The sequence below is a fragment of the Rhagoletis pomonella genome, unplaced genomic scaffold (genome assembly GCF_013731165.1).
Source record: "Rhagoletis pomonella isolate Grant_MI unplaced genomic scaffold, Rhpom_1.0 Rhpom_scaffold_00008, whole genome shotgun sequence".
Taxonomy (NCBI): Eukaryota; Metazoa; Arthropoda; class Insecta; order Diptera; family Tephritidae; genus Rhagoletis; species Rhagoletis pomonella.
This window is the reverse complement of record NW_023458562.1, coordinates 37313803-37327721: the sequence shown is the minus strand read 5'-3', so window position 1 is coordinate 37327721 and position 13919 is coordinate 37313803. Positions and strand designations below refer to the sequence as shown.

The 13919-nt window shown below is 37.7% G+C and overlaps 2 protein-coding genes across 2 annotated transcripts in view; both read right to left on the bottom strand.

Annotated features, from left to right (window-relative positions):
* LOC118744797 (proton-coupled amino acid transporter-like protein CG1139) overlaps positions 1-13919 on the bottom strand; it is a gene marked incomplete in the record, with an annotated part of 239955 nt that overhangs the window by 217515 nt on the left and 8521 nt on the right.
* On the bottom strand, positions 1124-2973 carry LOC118744799 (dynactin subunit 2). The gene is made up of 4 exons (XM_036478143.1): positions 2802-2973; positions 2147-2630; positions 1640-2080; positions 1124-1568 (listed from the first exon to the last, which is right to left on the bottom strand). Exons 1-4 carry the CDS (start codon positions 2835-2837, stop codon positions 1384-1386), a joined length of 1146 nt encoding a protein of 381 aa, XP_036334036.1. The 5' UTR covers positions 2838-2973; the 3' UTR covers positions 1124-1383.

Here is a 13919-nt window from a genome sequence, read left to right as displayed (position 1 = left end):
TTCGTTTAAGACAAATCCAGTTTCGTTTATAAAATACTAAGTTGTGGAAAGTTACATATTTATTTAGTGAAAGTATTGAAAAAAATATTAAATAAGAAAATTTGATTCAAAGAAAAAATAATAAAAATTGTATTAAGAACAATTAAAAACGTAACTTTTAAGGAGTTATAAAAAACAGATATGTTAAAAAAGTGAGTATTGAAATAAATTGTATAACACTTTCAAACCGATATATACACTGAGAAAATATCGTATATACACATGTAAAAAAATAGAAAAGAGCAACAATAAATTATTTAAATAAATGTCTTATACTCTTAAAACAAAGAAAATTAAAAACAGAAAACAAAAAAATCAATGCTAAAGTGAAATGTGAAGTATTGCGTGCAATTCAGGTGGCATTTAAGTCGGATTTAGAAGAAGAAAACATACGAAAAACTGTAAGAGTACTTGAAAAAAATTAATAAAATTCAAATACATGCAATTATAGCCGTCAAAACATTCCCGAATTAATAGCAATTCACATACATTCACATACATATATACACATCTTAAACACATGCAAAGACACATATATCCATACATAAACACATTGATAAGTATAGTAAAATGACAAAGGCACACGAAAGGTTAAATATATTTCAAAAGTATATACATACATAAAGAAAAACGTGAAATTCAATAAATAAAATATTTATGTAGACACAATGTGGGGCGAACAACTATGTATGTATACATAAAGTAGAACTGCATAAATTAATGAGCGAAAACATTTAACGCAAATAAAAGTAAAAAAAAAAAATGGAGTACAGGAAATGTATGAAACTTATTCAAAGCTAAATGTGTACTATCTCTAGATATTATACGTGAGCGTATCACTATTATTACTTATTATTATTATGATGATTATTATTATAATTATGAATAATATAAATAAAAAGGCTTTAAATAAAAATTGTAAATTACTAAGGGATGTTTTATTTTCACAAATAAAAAAAGGCAGAGTTGAAACAGGTGAAAAATAAATTACATTGTAGCACCTAATACCAGAGATACCAGAAAGCGTGGCAATTTCCAATAAACGGGCACGAAAAAAGCGCCATATTTCAAAATAAACTGCAGCTTCCTATCAAAACGTCCAACCGTTTAAAGCACATTATTCTTTATTCACATTTATTAGTGGTTTTGCAGCACAACGCTGGTTTAAAACTTATTAAAATTTCAAAAAATTCACAGCTAAACTTTAACTTAAAAAAAGACTATTACAATACTTTGCTTATGAATGAGAATATTTTAGCAAATTAAATAAGTTAGTTGCTGTCTTTAACTCAAAATTAGTTGCATCAGCGTGTATAATGCCTCGAGCTTTGACCCCAGTAACAATTACTTTTTGCCCGTAATTGCCTGCACACGCTCGTCCACTTTAGCCACCTCCTTGTTTATCGTTTCTAGATTTTGTGCGAATGTTTCCTGTACTGAATGCAGCAATTCTTTGTTGCTCACCAGGCTGGTTGTTATCGTAGTTTGCTTCTCCTCAATCTCAGCGATAATTTTAGCAAAGTTCATAGCTTAGTAAGAAAAGATGAATAAAATTTTTTATTTTTTTTTAGTTATTCCCACACCTCCCTTCGCCACTCACCATATTTGTGTAAAGCTTCGAGCGCCTGCATACGTTCAATAATATCTGGGAGTATTTCAGCTACAGGCTCCGTACGTTTCGCAATATCATAGAGTTCGATAACTTTTTGATCACGTTTCGCATCCTCAGCCGAACCACTCGATTTCTCAGCTATAGCATCCATTTTGCCTGTGAGTGTAGCCAGCCGTGATTCGATGAGATCCAGTTTGTCAACTTGCAGCAAAGCTGCTTTTGTGCTAAGTTGATGCACAGCTTCTAATACGTTTGAGGTGTTCGTTACGGCTGTAAGGCGACTGAGTTTTTCCGGTTGTGCGCCAATTGCTTGCTCCAGTTGGTGCAAACGATGCTCCAGTTTAGCAATGCGCGCAGAGGCGGCCAAATCAGTGCCAGGCGTTGGTATTGCGGTTAGTAGCCCAGATTTCTTGAACTCCTCCACTTGACCTGCGCAATATTTGATACAAATATTTACATAAGTATATTAAAAAATAAGTTTCACTTTTAACTCACCAATCAATTGCTTCACTTCTTTGTCAGCTGCCGTTGAGACTTGCTCTTTACCCAACACCTGCTCCAACCGTAACGAATCCAGCACTTTCTTAGCAGTTGCTATAACAGTTGCCACTGCATCGTACGACTCCTTCTCTTCTTGTGCAATCTTGCGATCCACTTGGAGCGCTGCCACCTCATCCATCAATTCGTTCATTTCGCATTGCAGTCGCCGGCATTTTTGCACTGGAGTCTCCTTTTCACCCACGCCAACTAGCTCATATTCTCCAGCGCGTGCATCGTAGCCTTTGCATAAACGCCGGCCAATGCGATCCGAGAAATCGACACTACCATCAAGTGTAGCTCCGCGGAAGCGATTGTAGGCGTCGCGCGTAGAAATGTGCATGCGCTCGATTGACTCATTCTCCGGCTCTTCTTCATAGTAGTCCGAGGTTTCTGGTTCAGGATTATCGGGCGTTTCATACACATCGGGTTGGTCATAAGCCTGAAATTGAATAAAGTTGCAAATATAGTCATTTTAGGTGGGGTTCATGGTTGGCACCACAGTATAGTTGGCACCAACAGTCATACAAACAAATAAACGCCCATGCTGTATGAGTCAGTTTTATTGAATTTCCAATTATGTGCGCAGCCGATATGTTGGAGGTGTACTTACAATCCCGGGCAAATTCTCGAACTTTGGATCCGCCATTATTGTAGGCAGTTCTGCGATTTTCGATTAAGGAATCCGTAGTTTTTATATATTTTTGCTTTCAATAATTTGCTGGAGCAGCTCAGCGCAAATTTTTTCACTTGACACAAATGCAATAACAAAAAAGAGACGTCAAAAGTGATGTCATTTTTCAGAGTGAAACAACATGGAATGGAACGAGGGCGGATGATTGAATGAAAATAGAATTAACCGATTCCTGTGGCACGTAACGTGATGTAAACGTAGACTTAAAAAACATCGAGTTTTTTTAAACTTTAGTTAATAAACTTTATTTTTAAATATTTACACAGTTGTTCACAGCTAATTTAATGCCGTCCATACTTTCAAATGTATAGTTGTACAGAACTAGAGGGAATTCAATAAAGGCACTCGTTAGGCACTTTTAAAGTGGTTTGGATGGAGCGGATTAGTTATTTGCCCAATGATTTCGTGTTATTGTGTACAAATGGACAAGGGTTTAAACTATATTTTCAAAACTTTATTTCCTAATTTTCTGTGACTAATTTGTTAATAGACAGGGTTAGACTGATGAGCGTTATTTTTCTTTTCTGCACAAAAATACTATGGATGGCGTAAACCGAGTTTACATTTCCTGTGTTAAAAAAAAAATTAATTTTACCACATTTTCAAATTGCTCCAAACATCTGTGACAGAGTTCGAGGGGGAAGGTACAAAGTTTGAACTGTTCTCATTCTAATGAGTGAGCTTTCAAGAGCCACGCCTCCTTCCGCTCCGCCTACTAACCCAAAAACCGTGGGCAAATAACTAAACATTACCCGATTTAGAACTCAAACTTAATAAGTTTTAATCTAAGAAAATTTCCAGCTACAACTCATTTTATGCAGATATTTTATATAAGTGTGCTTCAAATTAATCATCAGACCTTCACGTACTTCCGGCTAGTCACTTGAGGACCTCCCCGAGATTTGCCAACTGAGCTGGGGTGTGCGAAAAAACGTGGCTGCAAAACTTAACCACCAGGATTGTAGAAACGTCGCCGACTATTTAGCCGCTTTAAACTGAAGGTTCCTGGTTGTCAAATTTTCTGATTTCTAACAGGGCTAGAAAAAAAACTAAAAATAGTGCTAGAACCCAGACCGGGTTTCCTTTAGGTTTTGGGGTCGCTGATCTACAAAAAAGTGTCGGGATTAGGTGATCAAAATATCCTTTCCTAATGTATTTTGAGGCGCTGCTTACGAATCTGAAGTCCGTTTTCTCTATCACGTCAGAATTTTTTCCTAGCCTCTAAAACATGGCGGATATTATGTGACAGGCGGAATCGGGGTTCGGGGATCGGACGCAGTATCCCTTTCTTGTGCTTTTGGATGAGTTGAACACGAATCTGCCTGTGTCAGTCTCATAATATCCGTCCTGGAGAAAAATAAACCACGGATTTGGAATCAGCGACCCCAAAAATGTATAGTACTTAGGACTGCTCTGGGTTCTTGTTTTTTTAGCAGTGTAATTCATCGCTTCGGTTTATATGGAAGGTAAGAATCTAAAATTCCTGATAGGTGAAGCGCAACAAGGTTGTTAATATTTAAGCGCGTTACCCTGAGAATACAATGGAGTATAGTCGTTGTTCTTGGTATGCAGTTACAGTTGCACGGCTATACTCAATCCCGACTCTTGCGTCCTCGTTCGCGCACCAGTAGGTGCGACTGAAAGCGGGCATCTGTCTTGGAACAAACGGCTCGGTTAAGAAATCACCCCTCTCCCAGCAATGGGTTGTGCGCTGGGCTTGGAGCCCGCCACCTAAAAACTTCTTCCAGTAAAGAAGCAAAAACATGCCTCGGGGGTATCACCATCGCCCCATGCCCGATGGAATAGAAGGACGAAGAGTTCCAGGATAACTTCTAAGAGCGTTGCCCCCGCCATGATATCAAAATCGTGATTGGCGACGTCGGCAATAGAAGAATCTTGAACGTAATGGAATCTCGAGTTTTCTGTGAGTTTAGCTAGTCGTCGTAAACATTTGGTACGAAAGACAACACAAAGACGGAAATGGCTGACGATGCAATCTTCTTTTGCTTCCTAATCTATTACAATGGACTATCTTTTAGATTAAATTCGTCCATTTAGAAAGAGAATGACTCGCTATAACTCTTACAAAATCCAACAACTAAGCATCAGGAATTCGTTGTTTATCCTGCAGTACGAACTGACGCGAAAGCGGTTTGAGTTATGCAGAGGTAATATTAGCTGACAGGTTTCGTCAATCGATCTGCTAATGCATTGTGAGATTCAAATCTGTTTATCAAGTTCTACCTATCATCCAGGTTCCATTCGGATACCTGAATAATCTTAGGGAAAAATAGATGCGCTAGTGCTACTGAGACGAAGCAGCTATAGAGTTAGTTTGTAGCGGACAGAGAAAGCTGCTTAACTAGCCGAATTTGCACCCATCTCGTTGCGATGGTGGGTCGTCCGTTTAACTGCCACAAAAAGTGTTTCAAGTCGTATTCTAAGCATTGTTGTAGTTATCGATTTTTGTTATGTTTGATGTTGATGTTGATGTTGCCAAAACAAATACCAACCCACCGGGAAGCCAGTGAATGCCTCCACCTATGTATGTATGTATGTTGCTATGGCGCTCATTTAACGCATCATTGTCTGCGTCGCTGTCATTCAGCCAAAGCAGGGATAATAATGATAACGCGCTGCATTTAAACGCTGCCAAAAGTGTAGTTTACTGATGCAACTTACAATAATAGCAACCAACGGCAGGCACAAGCAACTGAAAATGTAACAAGCGCTCAAAGGGTTGCAACAGGAAATGACAATGAAAGCATTAAAATATTTTCGCTTGCTGGCGGCGATGTTTTTTGCATGAAATACCCTCCTCTTGCATACTTTCACTTCTCGCCTAACCAATCGTTTCGACGCCTTCATCGCTTTACTAAATATCTGCTCCTCTACTTCTCGACTTCCGTTCTACTCTTTTACTTAATCTGTTTTCTATTTTGCGTTTTTTTTTTTAACTATATTTATCGCGGGTGAAATTAAAATCTACTTTGTAATTTTGTCCTTTCATTTTATGAGCGCAGGGGAAATGTGCAAGTCCTCCTTGGTTCCCGTCATTTGCTGATACGCTTTTGCGATTATGCAAAAGCCTTTTCGTGTTGGTTTGTTGCATATCATTTTCAAGTGTTTTGCAAGCCAAGGCATTTGAGCGTAAAATTTGTATATCATCTGCTCAACTCTTAAGCTTTTTTCGAATAGGAGGTGAATATACATAAAGTTTGAAGGTAAAGTGCTAGTTAAAGAAAAAGTCTTGAATGAATTGGCAAATTGAAACTTTTGGAAATTTTGCATTAAAAGTGATAAATGAGAAAGCTTTTGCGTCTAAGTTAAGCGTTCAAGGATAAGGGGTAAAGTAAGCTGCATTATATTAAAAAGCCAAGTAAATTAAAACGAATGAAAATGTTAAAGAGTTTACTGGTTTACTTTTACTTGAAAATTACAATCGATTTCTTTAGATCGGCGGTGGGCATCAGCTTGCCCGCGGGCAAAGCTACTGAGCTAAAGAGCTTTTCCCGCGGAAGGACGGCGACCAGCGCTTTAGATTTATATTGGTGAGAGCGAGCGTTTACACCGAAACGTATCCTGTGGGAGTAGCTTTTTAGTGTTTTATATAAATTTTGTCACCGGTATGTATGAAGTGCAAAGCTCGAGAGGTTAAAAAGCTCGACACATTCGGCCATGAAGTGGCCTGTTCCGCTGTAAAAAGTTACTGAGAAGAGAAAAGGATGAAAAATCAGTTTCAGGAAGGGCTTTATTTATTTATTTATTTATTTATTTATTTTTTACAGTCTGTTAGACTTATATTGCAACAAAGATTTAACATTCTTATAATTAGATTTTAGATTTAAAATATAATATAAATATTAAATATTAAATACAAAATACAAAATGCTCTACAGAAATTTTTAAATAACATTATTTCTTTATCACTGCAATTATTTTATGTCATTATACACGCATGCAATTTCCTGGAAGTTATGTAGACGGTTGGAAAGGCCGAGTTTCCAATCCGCGCTATTCTTTTTGGGTTACTCCATTTATTGATATCTCCTGGGTGGTCAGAAAGGCCGAGTTTCCGATCCACCCAGTCGCGCTTTCGTGACGGTTAACGGTTGGAAAGGCCTAGTTTCCAATCCGCTCGTTTATTGTTTATTATCTAAGGGTCTAGGTAGTCGGAAAGGCCGAGTTTCCGATCCGCCTAGTCTCGATATCTTGGTGGTTGGAAAGGCCTAGTTTCCAATCCACGCTATTGTTGATACATCACTATCTTGTAGGCTGCGTTCTACAATAGTCAAATAGCAGCCGCTTGAAAAGAGTGATAGTATCACAATTTTTTATAGCCTCTGGTAATTCATTGAAGCACTTTAAGCCTTTATAGAAAATATTTTTTTTGTCCACTTCTGTTCTATACTTCGGGAGTCTGAAGCTGTTATTCTCTCTCAACAAATATGTATGCGTCTCATTTATATATCGGAGATTATCGCTAAGATAATCCGGCAGGTTGCCCTTCTTAATATTGTACACAAATTTCATAGCGTGGTAAAAAACTTGTTGCTTCACGCTTAACCAATTCAAGGTTTCAAGCATACATCTTGTTGGTGTGTCATACGGTTTGTTGAGGATGAATCTCATCGCTCGGTTTTGCATTTTTTGCAGCTTATCTACATGGGAGTCCCCCGCTAGGAAGAAAATCGTGGGGCAGTATATAAAGTGCGGTTCTACTATTGACCTGTACACCAACGTTTTATATCTTCTTCCCAAGTACTTACACGATCTCTTTATAAGGCCAATTTTTTTAGCAATCTTTTTGACTGTATACTCAACGTGCTCATCAAACTTTAGTTTGTTGTCTATGTATATTCCTAGGTACTTGACAATTTTCACCTCTTCGATATTTTCATCTTTGATTTTTAATTCACGGCTTATGGAGTCAGCATTTGCCGCTCTGGAAAATACCATAAAGTTAGTCTTTTTCACATTCAGTTTGAGTTTATTTGAACACAGCCATTGATACAAAGAATTAAGATCTTCTTGCATTTTGACAATCGCATTTGGTAGTTCCCTATCACTGATCGTTAACAAGGCATCATCCGCAAAGAGTTTTATTTTACAATGTTTGAGAGAACTTTTAATATCGTTTATATATATATTAAAGAGTAGGGGTGCCAAAACTGAGCCCTGTGGTAATCCGATGTCTACGGCTATCTTACTAGACCTCTTTGAATTAACTATTGTTTGTTGCCTACGATTACACAGAAAGCTTCTAAACCAGTCAAGCTCAGTGTTTTTTATACCAATGTATTTTAGTTTATCCAACATTCGGACCCTATCAACGGTTTCAAATGCTCTTTTAAGATCAATAAACACTGCCACTACATTAAGGTGTCTGTTCAGATCTTCTTTCCATTGAGAAAGCACCAGATTCAGCGCAGTCTCGCAGGAATGTTTAGCTCTGAATCCAGATTGTTCTTTTATGAGTATTTTATTGGATTCCACATAGTACTGTAGCTGGTTTTTCACAACGGTTTCTAGCATTTTTTCCAAGCTAGGGAGAGTATTGATGGGCCTAAGCTCCTCAGCTTTAACCGTTTTTCTAACTTTCTTGACGGGCACTATTGATGAAATTTTCCATTCTTCCGGTACTGATCCTGTCTGGAGACTCTTATTTATAAGTAGGGCATAGAAATATCCCATATAATCAACAGAGTCCTTAATAACACCTTCAGAAAGTAGGTTGTTTCCCCCAATTTTCCGCTTAAATTTTTTGGCAATTTGAAGAATGTCTTCCGTTGAGACCTCTTCAAATTTTAGCGTACTTGTGGGAGCTCGTTGCTCGAAAAAATCATAGTTTACACACTCTATATTGGTATGTATTTCCAAAATGCTGTCCACGAAAAAATTATTTAGGTTTTCCGCAATTTCAAAGCTGTCTACGTAGTTGGTGTTATTTATTATCACTTCCCCAATATTTTCTTTGACCTCCGTGTTATTGACTACCTCCTTTAAGTATTTCCACATGAGTCGGCTGTCACCCTTATTTATTTCCACCTTATGCTCTAAGTATTTAATTTTTTTACACCTTACCATTTTCTTATATCTGCTTCTCACTAAATTATATTCACCCCAGTACCCTGACAACACTGCTTTCTCATGGGATTTAGATTTATACTTGTTCATCTCTGTCAATTGCCTATCATACCATTTGTTCCTCTGCCTAATGCGAGTTATTTTTGAGTAAGTCAACTGCCTCATGGCCCACATAATGCAGTGAGTAATATACTCCACCATACCGTCAGCATCGAAAAAATTTAAGTTTGAGAAATCGCACTGCCTTAGTAAACTTGTTAAGTTCTCAGGGTTATATCTCTCCCAGGATATTACTTCTGCCTCCTTAGCAAGTGGGTTAAGTTTATTGACATTTAGTCGAAACATTATTGTTTCGTGGTCAGATATTCTATGATCCTCGACCTTTTGGCATATAACTCGGTTATCATTGGAATACAACAAGTCAATACGTGTTTCCGAATGTTCCGTCACCCTCGTATTAAAATTTATCAGCTGTTGCATGGCTTGTTGCATGAAAACATCATTGAGTTTTCTGCTGTAGGTTGATACTACGTTCATGTTTATGTTAAAATCGCCAATGACAACAGTGTTCACAGAATTTTCTGAGATTTCTGCTAGGATATCCTCCATATATGTAACAAATTCCGCATCACTTGAGCTTGGGGAGTGATAAACCACCCCGAGCTGCCACCTGGTATCACAGTGTGTGAGTTGAATAACTATACACCAAACATTTTTGTCTAAAGCCTTGTTAGTTATTGTTTTAAAACCGAGCGTGTTTCGAACGAGTATTATCACTCCCCCTGTGTGTCTACTGTGTGAGTCGCAGCGTATCATCTGATACGCCGGGAACATTATTTCCGTATCCTCTATGTCATCAGTTAGGCATGTTTCGGAACACAAAAGTAGATCCGGGTCGGTAAAATCTATAAGTATTTCTAGCTCAACTTTATTAGCCACTAAACTCTGTATATTGAGATATACGCATTGCAAATATTTGGGTAGCGCTTTCTTTACACCTGGGTGAGACGTAAACTCCACGCTAGGGTCCCCACAAACTTGCTGTAATTGTTAGTAATTTACAGTATTTCTTTTATGCTCGAGCTTTTTCTGGTATACAGGACACTGTCGGTTAAATGTCATATGATTTTCATCAAGCCCTAAGTTAAATTTTTTATTAGCACGAATGCAGTTTATGCATTTGTTTAATGTTTCCTTAGAACATTCCACAGTTTTGTGGTTATCTAGGCACTTGAAACATACCTCATCGGCTTTACATTTCGCAGCTATGTGGTTAAATCCCTTGCATTTGAAACAGAAAGTAACATCCATTCCATCTTTGACTCTACATTTTTCCCAACCTATGTTTATTTTTTCGCTTGCCAGCACGGCTGCAAACGCATCTACATCTGTTTCTACTAACGCATTATAATGTTTTGCATTTCCTCTTTTTGTTTCAAAACATTTCAAAATTTTGAAATTACCATTTTTGAAGCATTCATTCTGTTTTTTTATCATATCCCTGAGCTGCTCATTCTCATGTTTAAAGCTCATTCTATATACCATGAACCTTGGCTTGGCTACGTTTGGGATTTTTATTTCATATCTATCACTCATTTTATTCTCTATTGCCTTTTTGATTTTTTCACGCTCAGCCTCATTTTCTGTTTGTATTACTGCAGCCCCACTTTTCCTCCCCTGTACACTATTAATTTTCAAGCCCGAGGGGTCAACATTTTTGTTCAAATCTTCTTTTGTTTTTCCCACTTCCTGCTTCTCTTTTGGTTGTAGAACTAATGGCTTCTCTTTATTTACTTTCGGCGGCCTATTATCTTTCGCAGTATTAGCTTTAAAGAGATCCGCGTAAGTGGCTTTCGCCCGCTGACCTGCTAACGCGTCAGCAGTCACCGATTTCTTTATCTCTGCACAAATTTTTTTGTTCTCATTTTCATTGCGCACTATGGCTTCGCAAAGATCATGGCTTTGCTTTTTTACGCCGTCAGCTATTGACTTAATTTGGTTCACTTCGAGAATACTCGCCTCACAGGTTTTTTGTACTCTTTGCATTGCATCAATGCGTTCCCCAAATTTTTTCTCTATTGATTGCAAGAGAAGTTTAAGCTCTTTCACTTGCATTTTCTGCGACTCCTGGAAGTCATCATTACACTCTTGGATCTTTTGACTATTTTTCTCTATTGTTAAGTTCATATTTCGGAGCACCTCATCGATGTTATGCATGTATGTGTGACATTGGTTACACATAAAGCGCACAAAGTTGTTTTCTTTGAGTACATTCGCACTGTACTCATCCAATTCAGAGCATTTTTTTGCCCAGTGCCACACTTTACCACACACACCATCACAGCGGATTCCGCTGTCACCGCGAATTGGATTCTTGCACTTATGGCATTTATCCATTTTCGCGCCTTATTGTTTTTGTCACCTCACTGCACTTTTATGTCTCTAGCTATATTTATTTGTTTATTTAATCAAAATGAAACAAATTTTTGTGCTTGCAAATAGCACAGTTTATTAGCACTTCGCCACCCAAGTCACTGGCTCTAACGCTGGTAAAAATCCCAACAATTCGGCTGTTTTTTAAAAATTTTCCGCAGAGCGATTACAAACACGTCAACAACGTTGCAGTGTTACAATCCCGTCACTGATAAAAAATATACAGATAGCTCTCAGCATGTGGGCCTAAGAAATAGCCTACTGCATCTTAAGCCCATCGCGCAAATCCACCACTCAAAGTTTATTGAGCAAAAATCATCACTAACAGATTTGTGATCAACGTAAATCTTCCCAACGAGATTCCCCAGTAGAAAAGCCACTTTTTTCAACCTTGTAAAGTTGTTCCACCTGCTAATCAAGAGATTTCAGCTTCTTGAAAATCTGATCAACGATCAGACATAACCATTTTTTTATTGGGTACCTTATGGGTCGTTAATAACACTGGTTTGCAACAAAAATGTTCTATGGATGCCACTATCCAATTCCTATGTAGAGTTGATCGGTGTTTCCGAAAATTTTTTTCTATGAATACGTTTTCGAGGTACTTTCAATTTACCGTTATTCAGCCTAAGACAAAAATTGGTTCCTTTTAATCACGTATATCTTACGAACCAATTTAACAATCTTAATATAAAATACGGCAAATGAAAGCTTATAAAATTCTCCATAAACCGTATATACATCACTTTCCCATAGGACTTATAGTTTCTGAAAAATAATTAATCATTTCAGTTTTTTTTTTTTTCATTTTTTAATGAAGAAATGAAAAAAAATCAAACTTCAACAGAGAAAAAATTTAAAAAATAACAGGTTCTGTGCTAAATTTTTCCATTTGTGCCAAAGTCTGTTCTGTTACAAAAAAAAATCAAGTTACTAATGAAGAAAATCGATGGATAAATAAGAAATAATGAGTGGTCAAATGAAAATACGCAAAGATTTTTTGTATGAAAAATGAGCAGGAAAGGAAGTTACTCATACGCCACGTACACCAGAGTAACACGTACAGCTGAGTAACGTACATACGGAAAATGAGCCTATCTCGGCTGAGGATTCGAATACACCCTATCTCAGCAAATGGTTCAAGAATGACCTATTTCGATGCCGCCTAAATACCGTCATTACATGAACAGCATATCGACTGCCACCTCCATTTCCTCTGACAGAGAAACCCCACAGTAGTCTGGAAGCCTAAATTTGAAATTTACAAAGAATAGTTTCCAACAGAAGACACCGCTCACCGATCCGTCCATCAAGCTTTGACTCGCTTATGAAAAAGTTCAATGGTCCCTCTTTTACCACCCACTCATCCCATATCCGCCAGTCAGCCTCCCAGCGCGCTTGAGTCTCAACGTAGGTCGTGCTCTGGCAATTTTACCAGCGGTCGAAGGAATATAAAACACATAAGTACTCGTACAATTTATTTTCCTAATAAAAAAGATCCTTTCTAAATAAATTCATACTACCTTGCAGCAATCTATTCAATTTGTTCACTCTATACGTTGACACGTTTTGCCAACCAGTGTGACCACAAACGGCAACAATGCACCAAATACGAGTACTACCTACCCAAATGTCAACAAATTTCAGTTGCTAATGTGTGTGAATGTTCACGGCGGTGTACATGCGAGTTAATCAAATGAAAAACACCATTCAATGCGCACAAAACCCAGATTGAAATTGAAAACCCACTCGCCGTATGTATGAAAAGCAAACAACCTGTGAAAGAAGAAAGCGCACAGGGAAGCAGCTTCAGAGCTCCATGTGGCAGCTGTAGCTTTTTATGTGGGCTTGCGTGTACATTTGTCGCCACATGGCTTGAGGGAGGCAACTTGAGGCAGGTCCAGACATTGTAGTCGCAAAGTGGATACACGCTTGCTTTGCCGCATTTTAGCTTTGGACCGGTTTTTTGCTTCATTTGTGTTTATTTATTTTTTTTGCTGGCGTTTAGAAATATTTCGGTTGGTTTAGCAGCCAAGGTGAAGTGACTGCAAGTTGCAAAGAAAGAAGGTTAAAGAGAAGGAGACATACCCTCTAGAATGTTGAAGGATATGACGAGGAAACTTCATAGGTACGTACATACATACATATGTAAGTATGTATCTGGGTTACTAGCATGTGTATCTTTGCGTAAAGGTTAAGTTTTCGTTGGCAATATTACAAGTTTGCACTTGAGTTGTTCGAAAAGGTTTTCCAAGCAAACACATTTGTATGCATTTATGCAGTGGCTTTTGCTGGAATGCTGTGTTGCTGGTAGTTTAAAATTTTAAATGAAGGAATTTAGCACTTGCTGCTGAGTGATTTGAGCAGTTGGAAATGAATAAAAGAAACAAGTAAATAAGAAAAAAATATTTAAGACTAGCTTTTGTTAGTGGTTTGTAAAAAAAAGATCTCCGCGCCGCCTAACAGCTAAATTGTTTATGGAATAATTTCTTTCCATTTAAGTAATGTACGTGTAAG

What these genes read in the sequence shown, in the direction of transcription:
- LOC118744799 (XM_036478143.1), bottom strand. Translation starts at nt 2,837, where the DNA reads ATGGCGGATCCAAAGTTCGAGAATTTGCCCGGGATT. An exon ending in TCGAGAATTTGCCCGGGATT is followed by an intron (nt 2,631 to 2,801) that starts GTAAGTACACCT and finishes ATTCAATTTCAG; the next exon opens with GCTTATGACCAACCCGATGT. An exon ending in CGAAGCTTTACACAAATATG is followed by an intron (nt 1,569 to 1,639) that starts GTGAGTGGCGAA and finishes TTTCTTACTAAG; the next exon opens with CTATGAACTTTGCTAAAATT.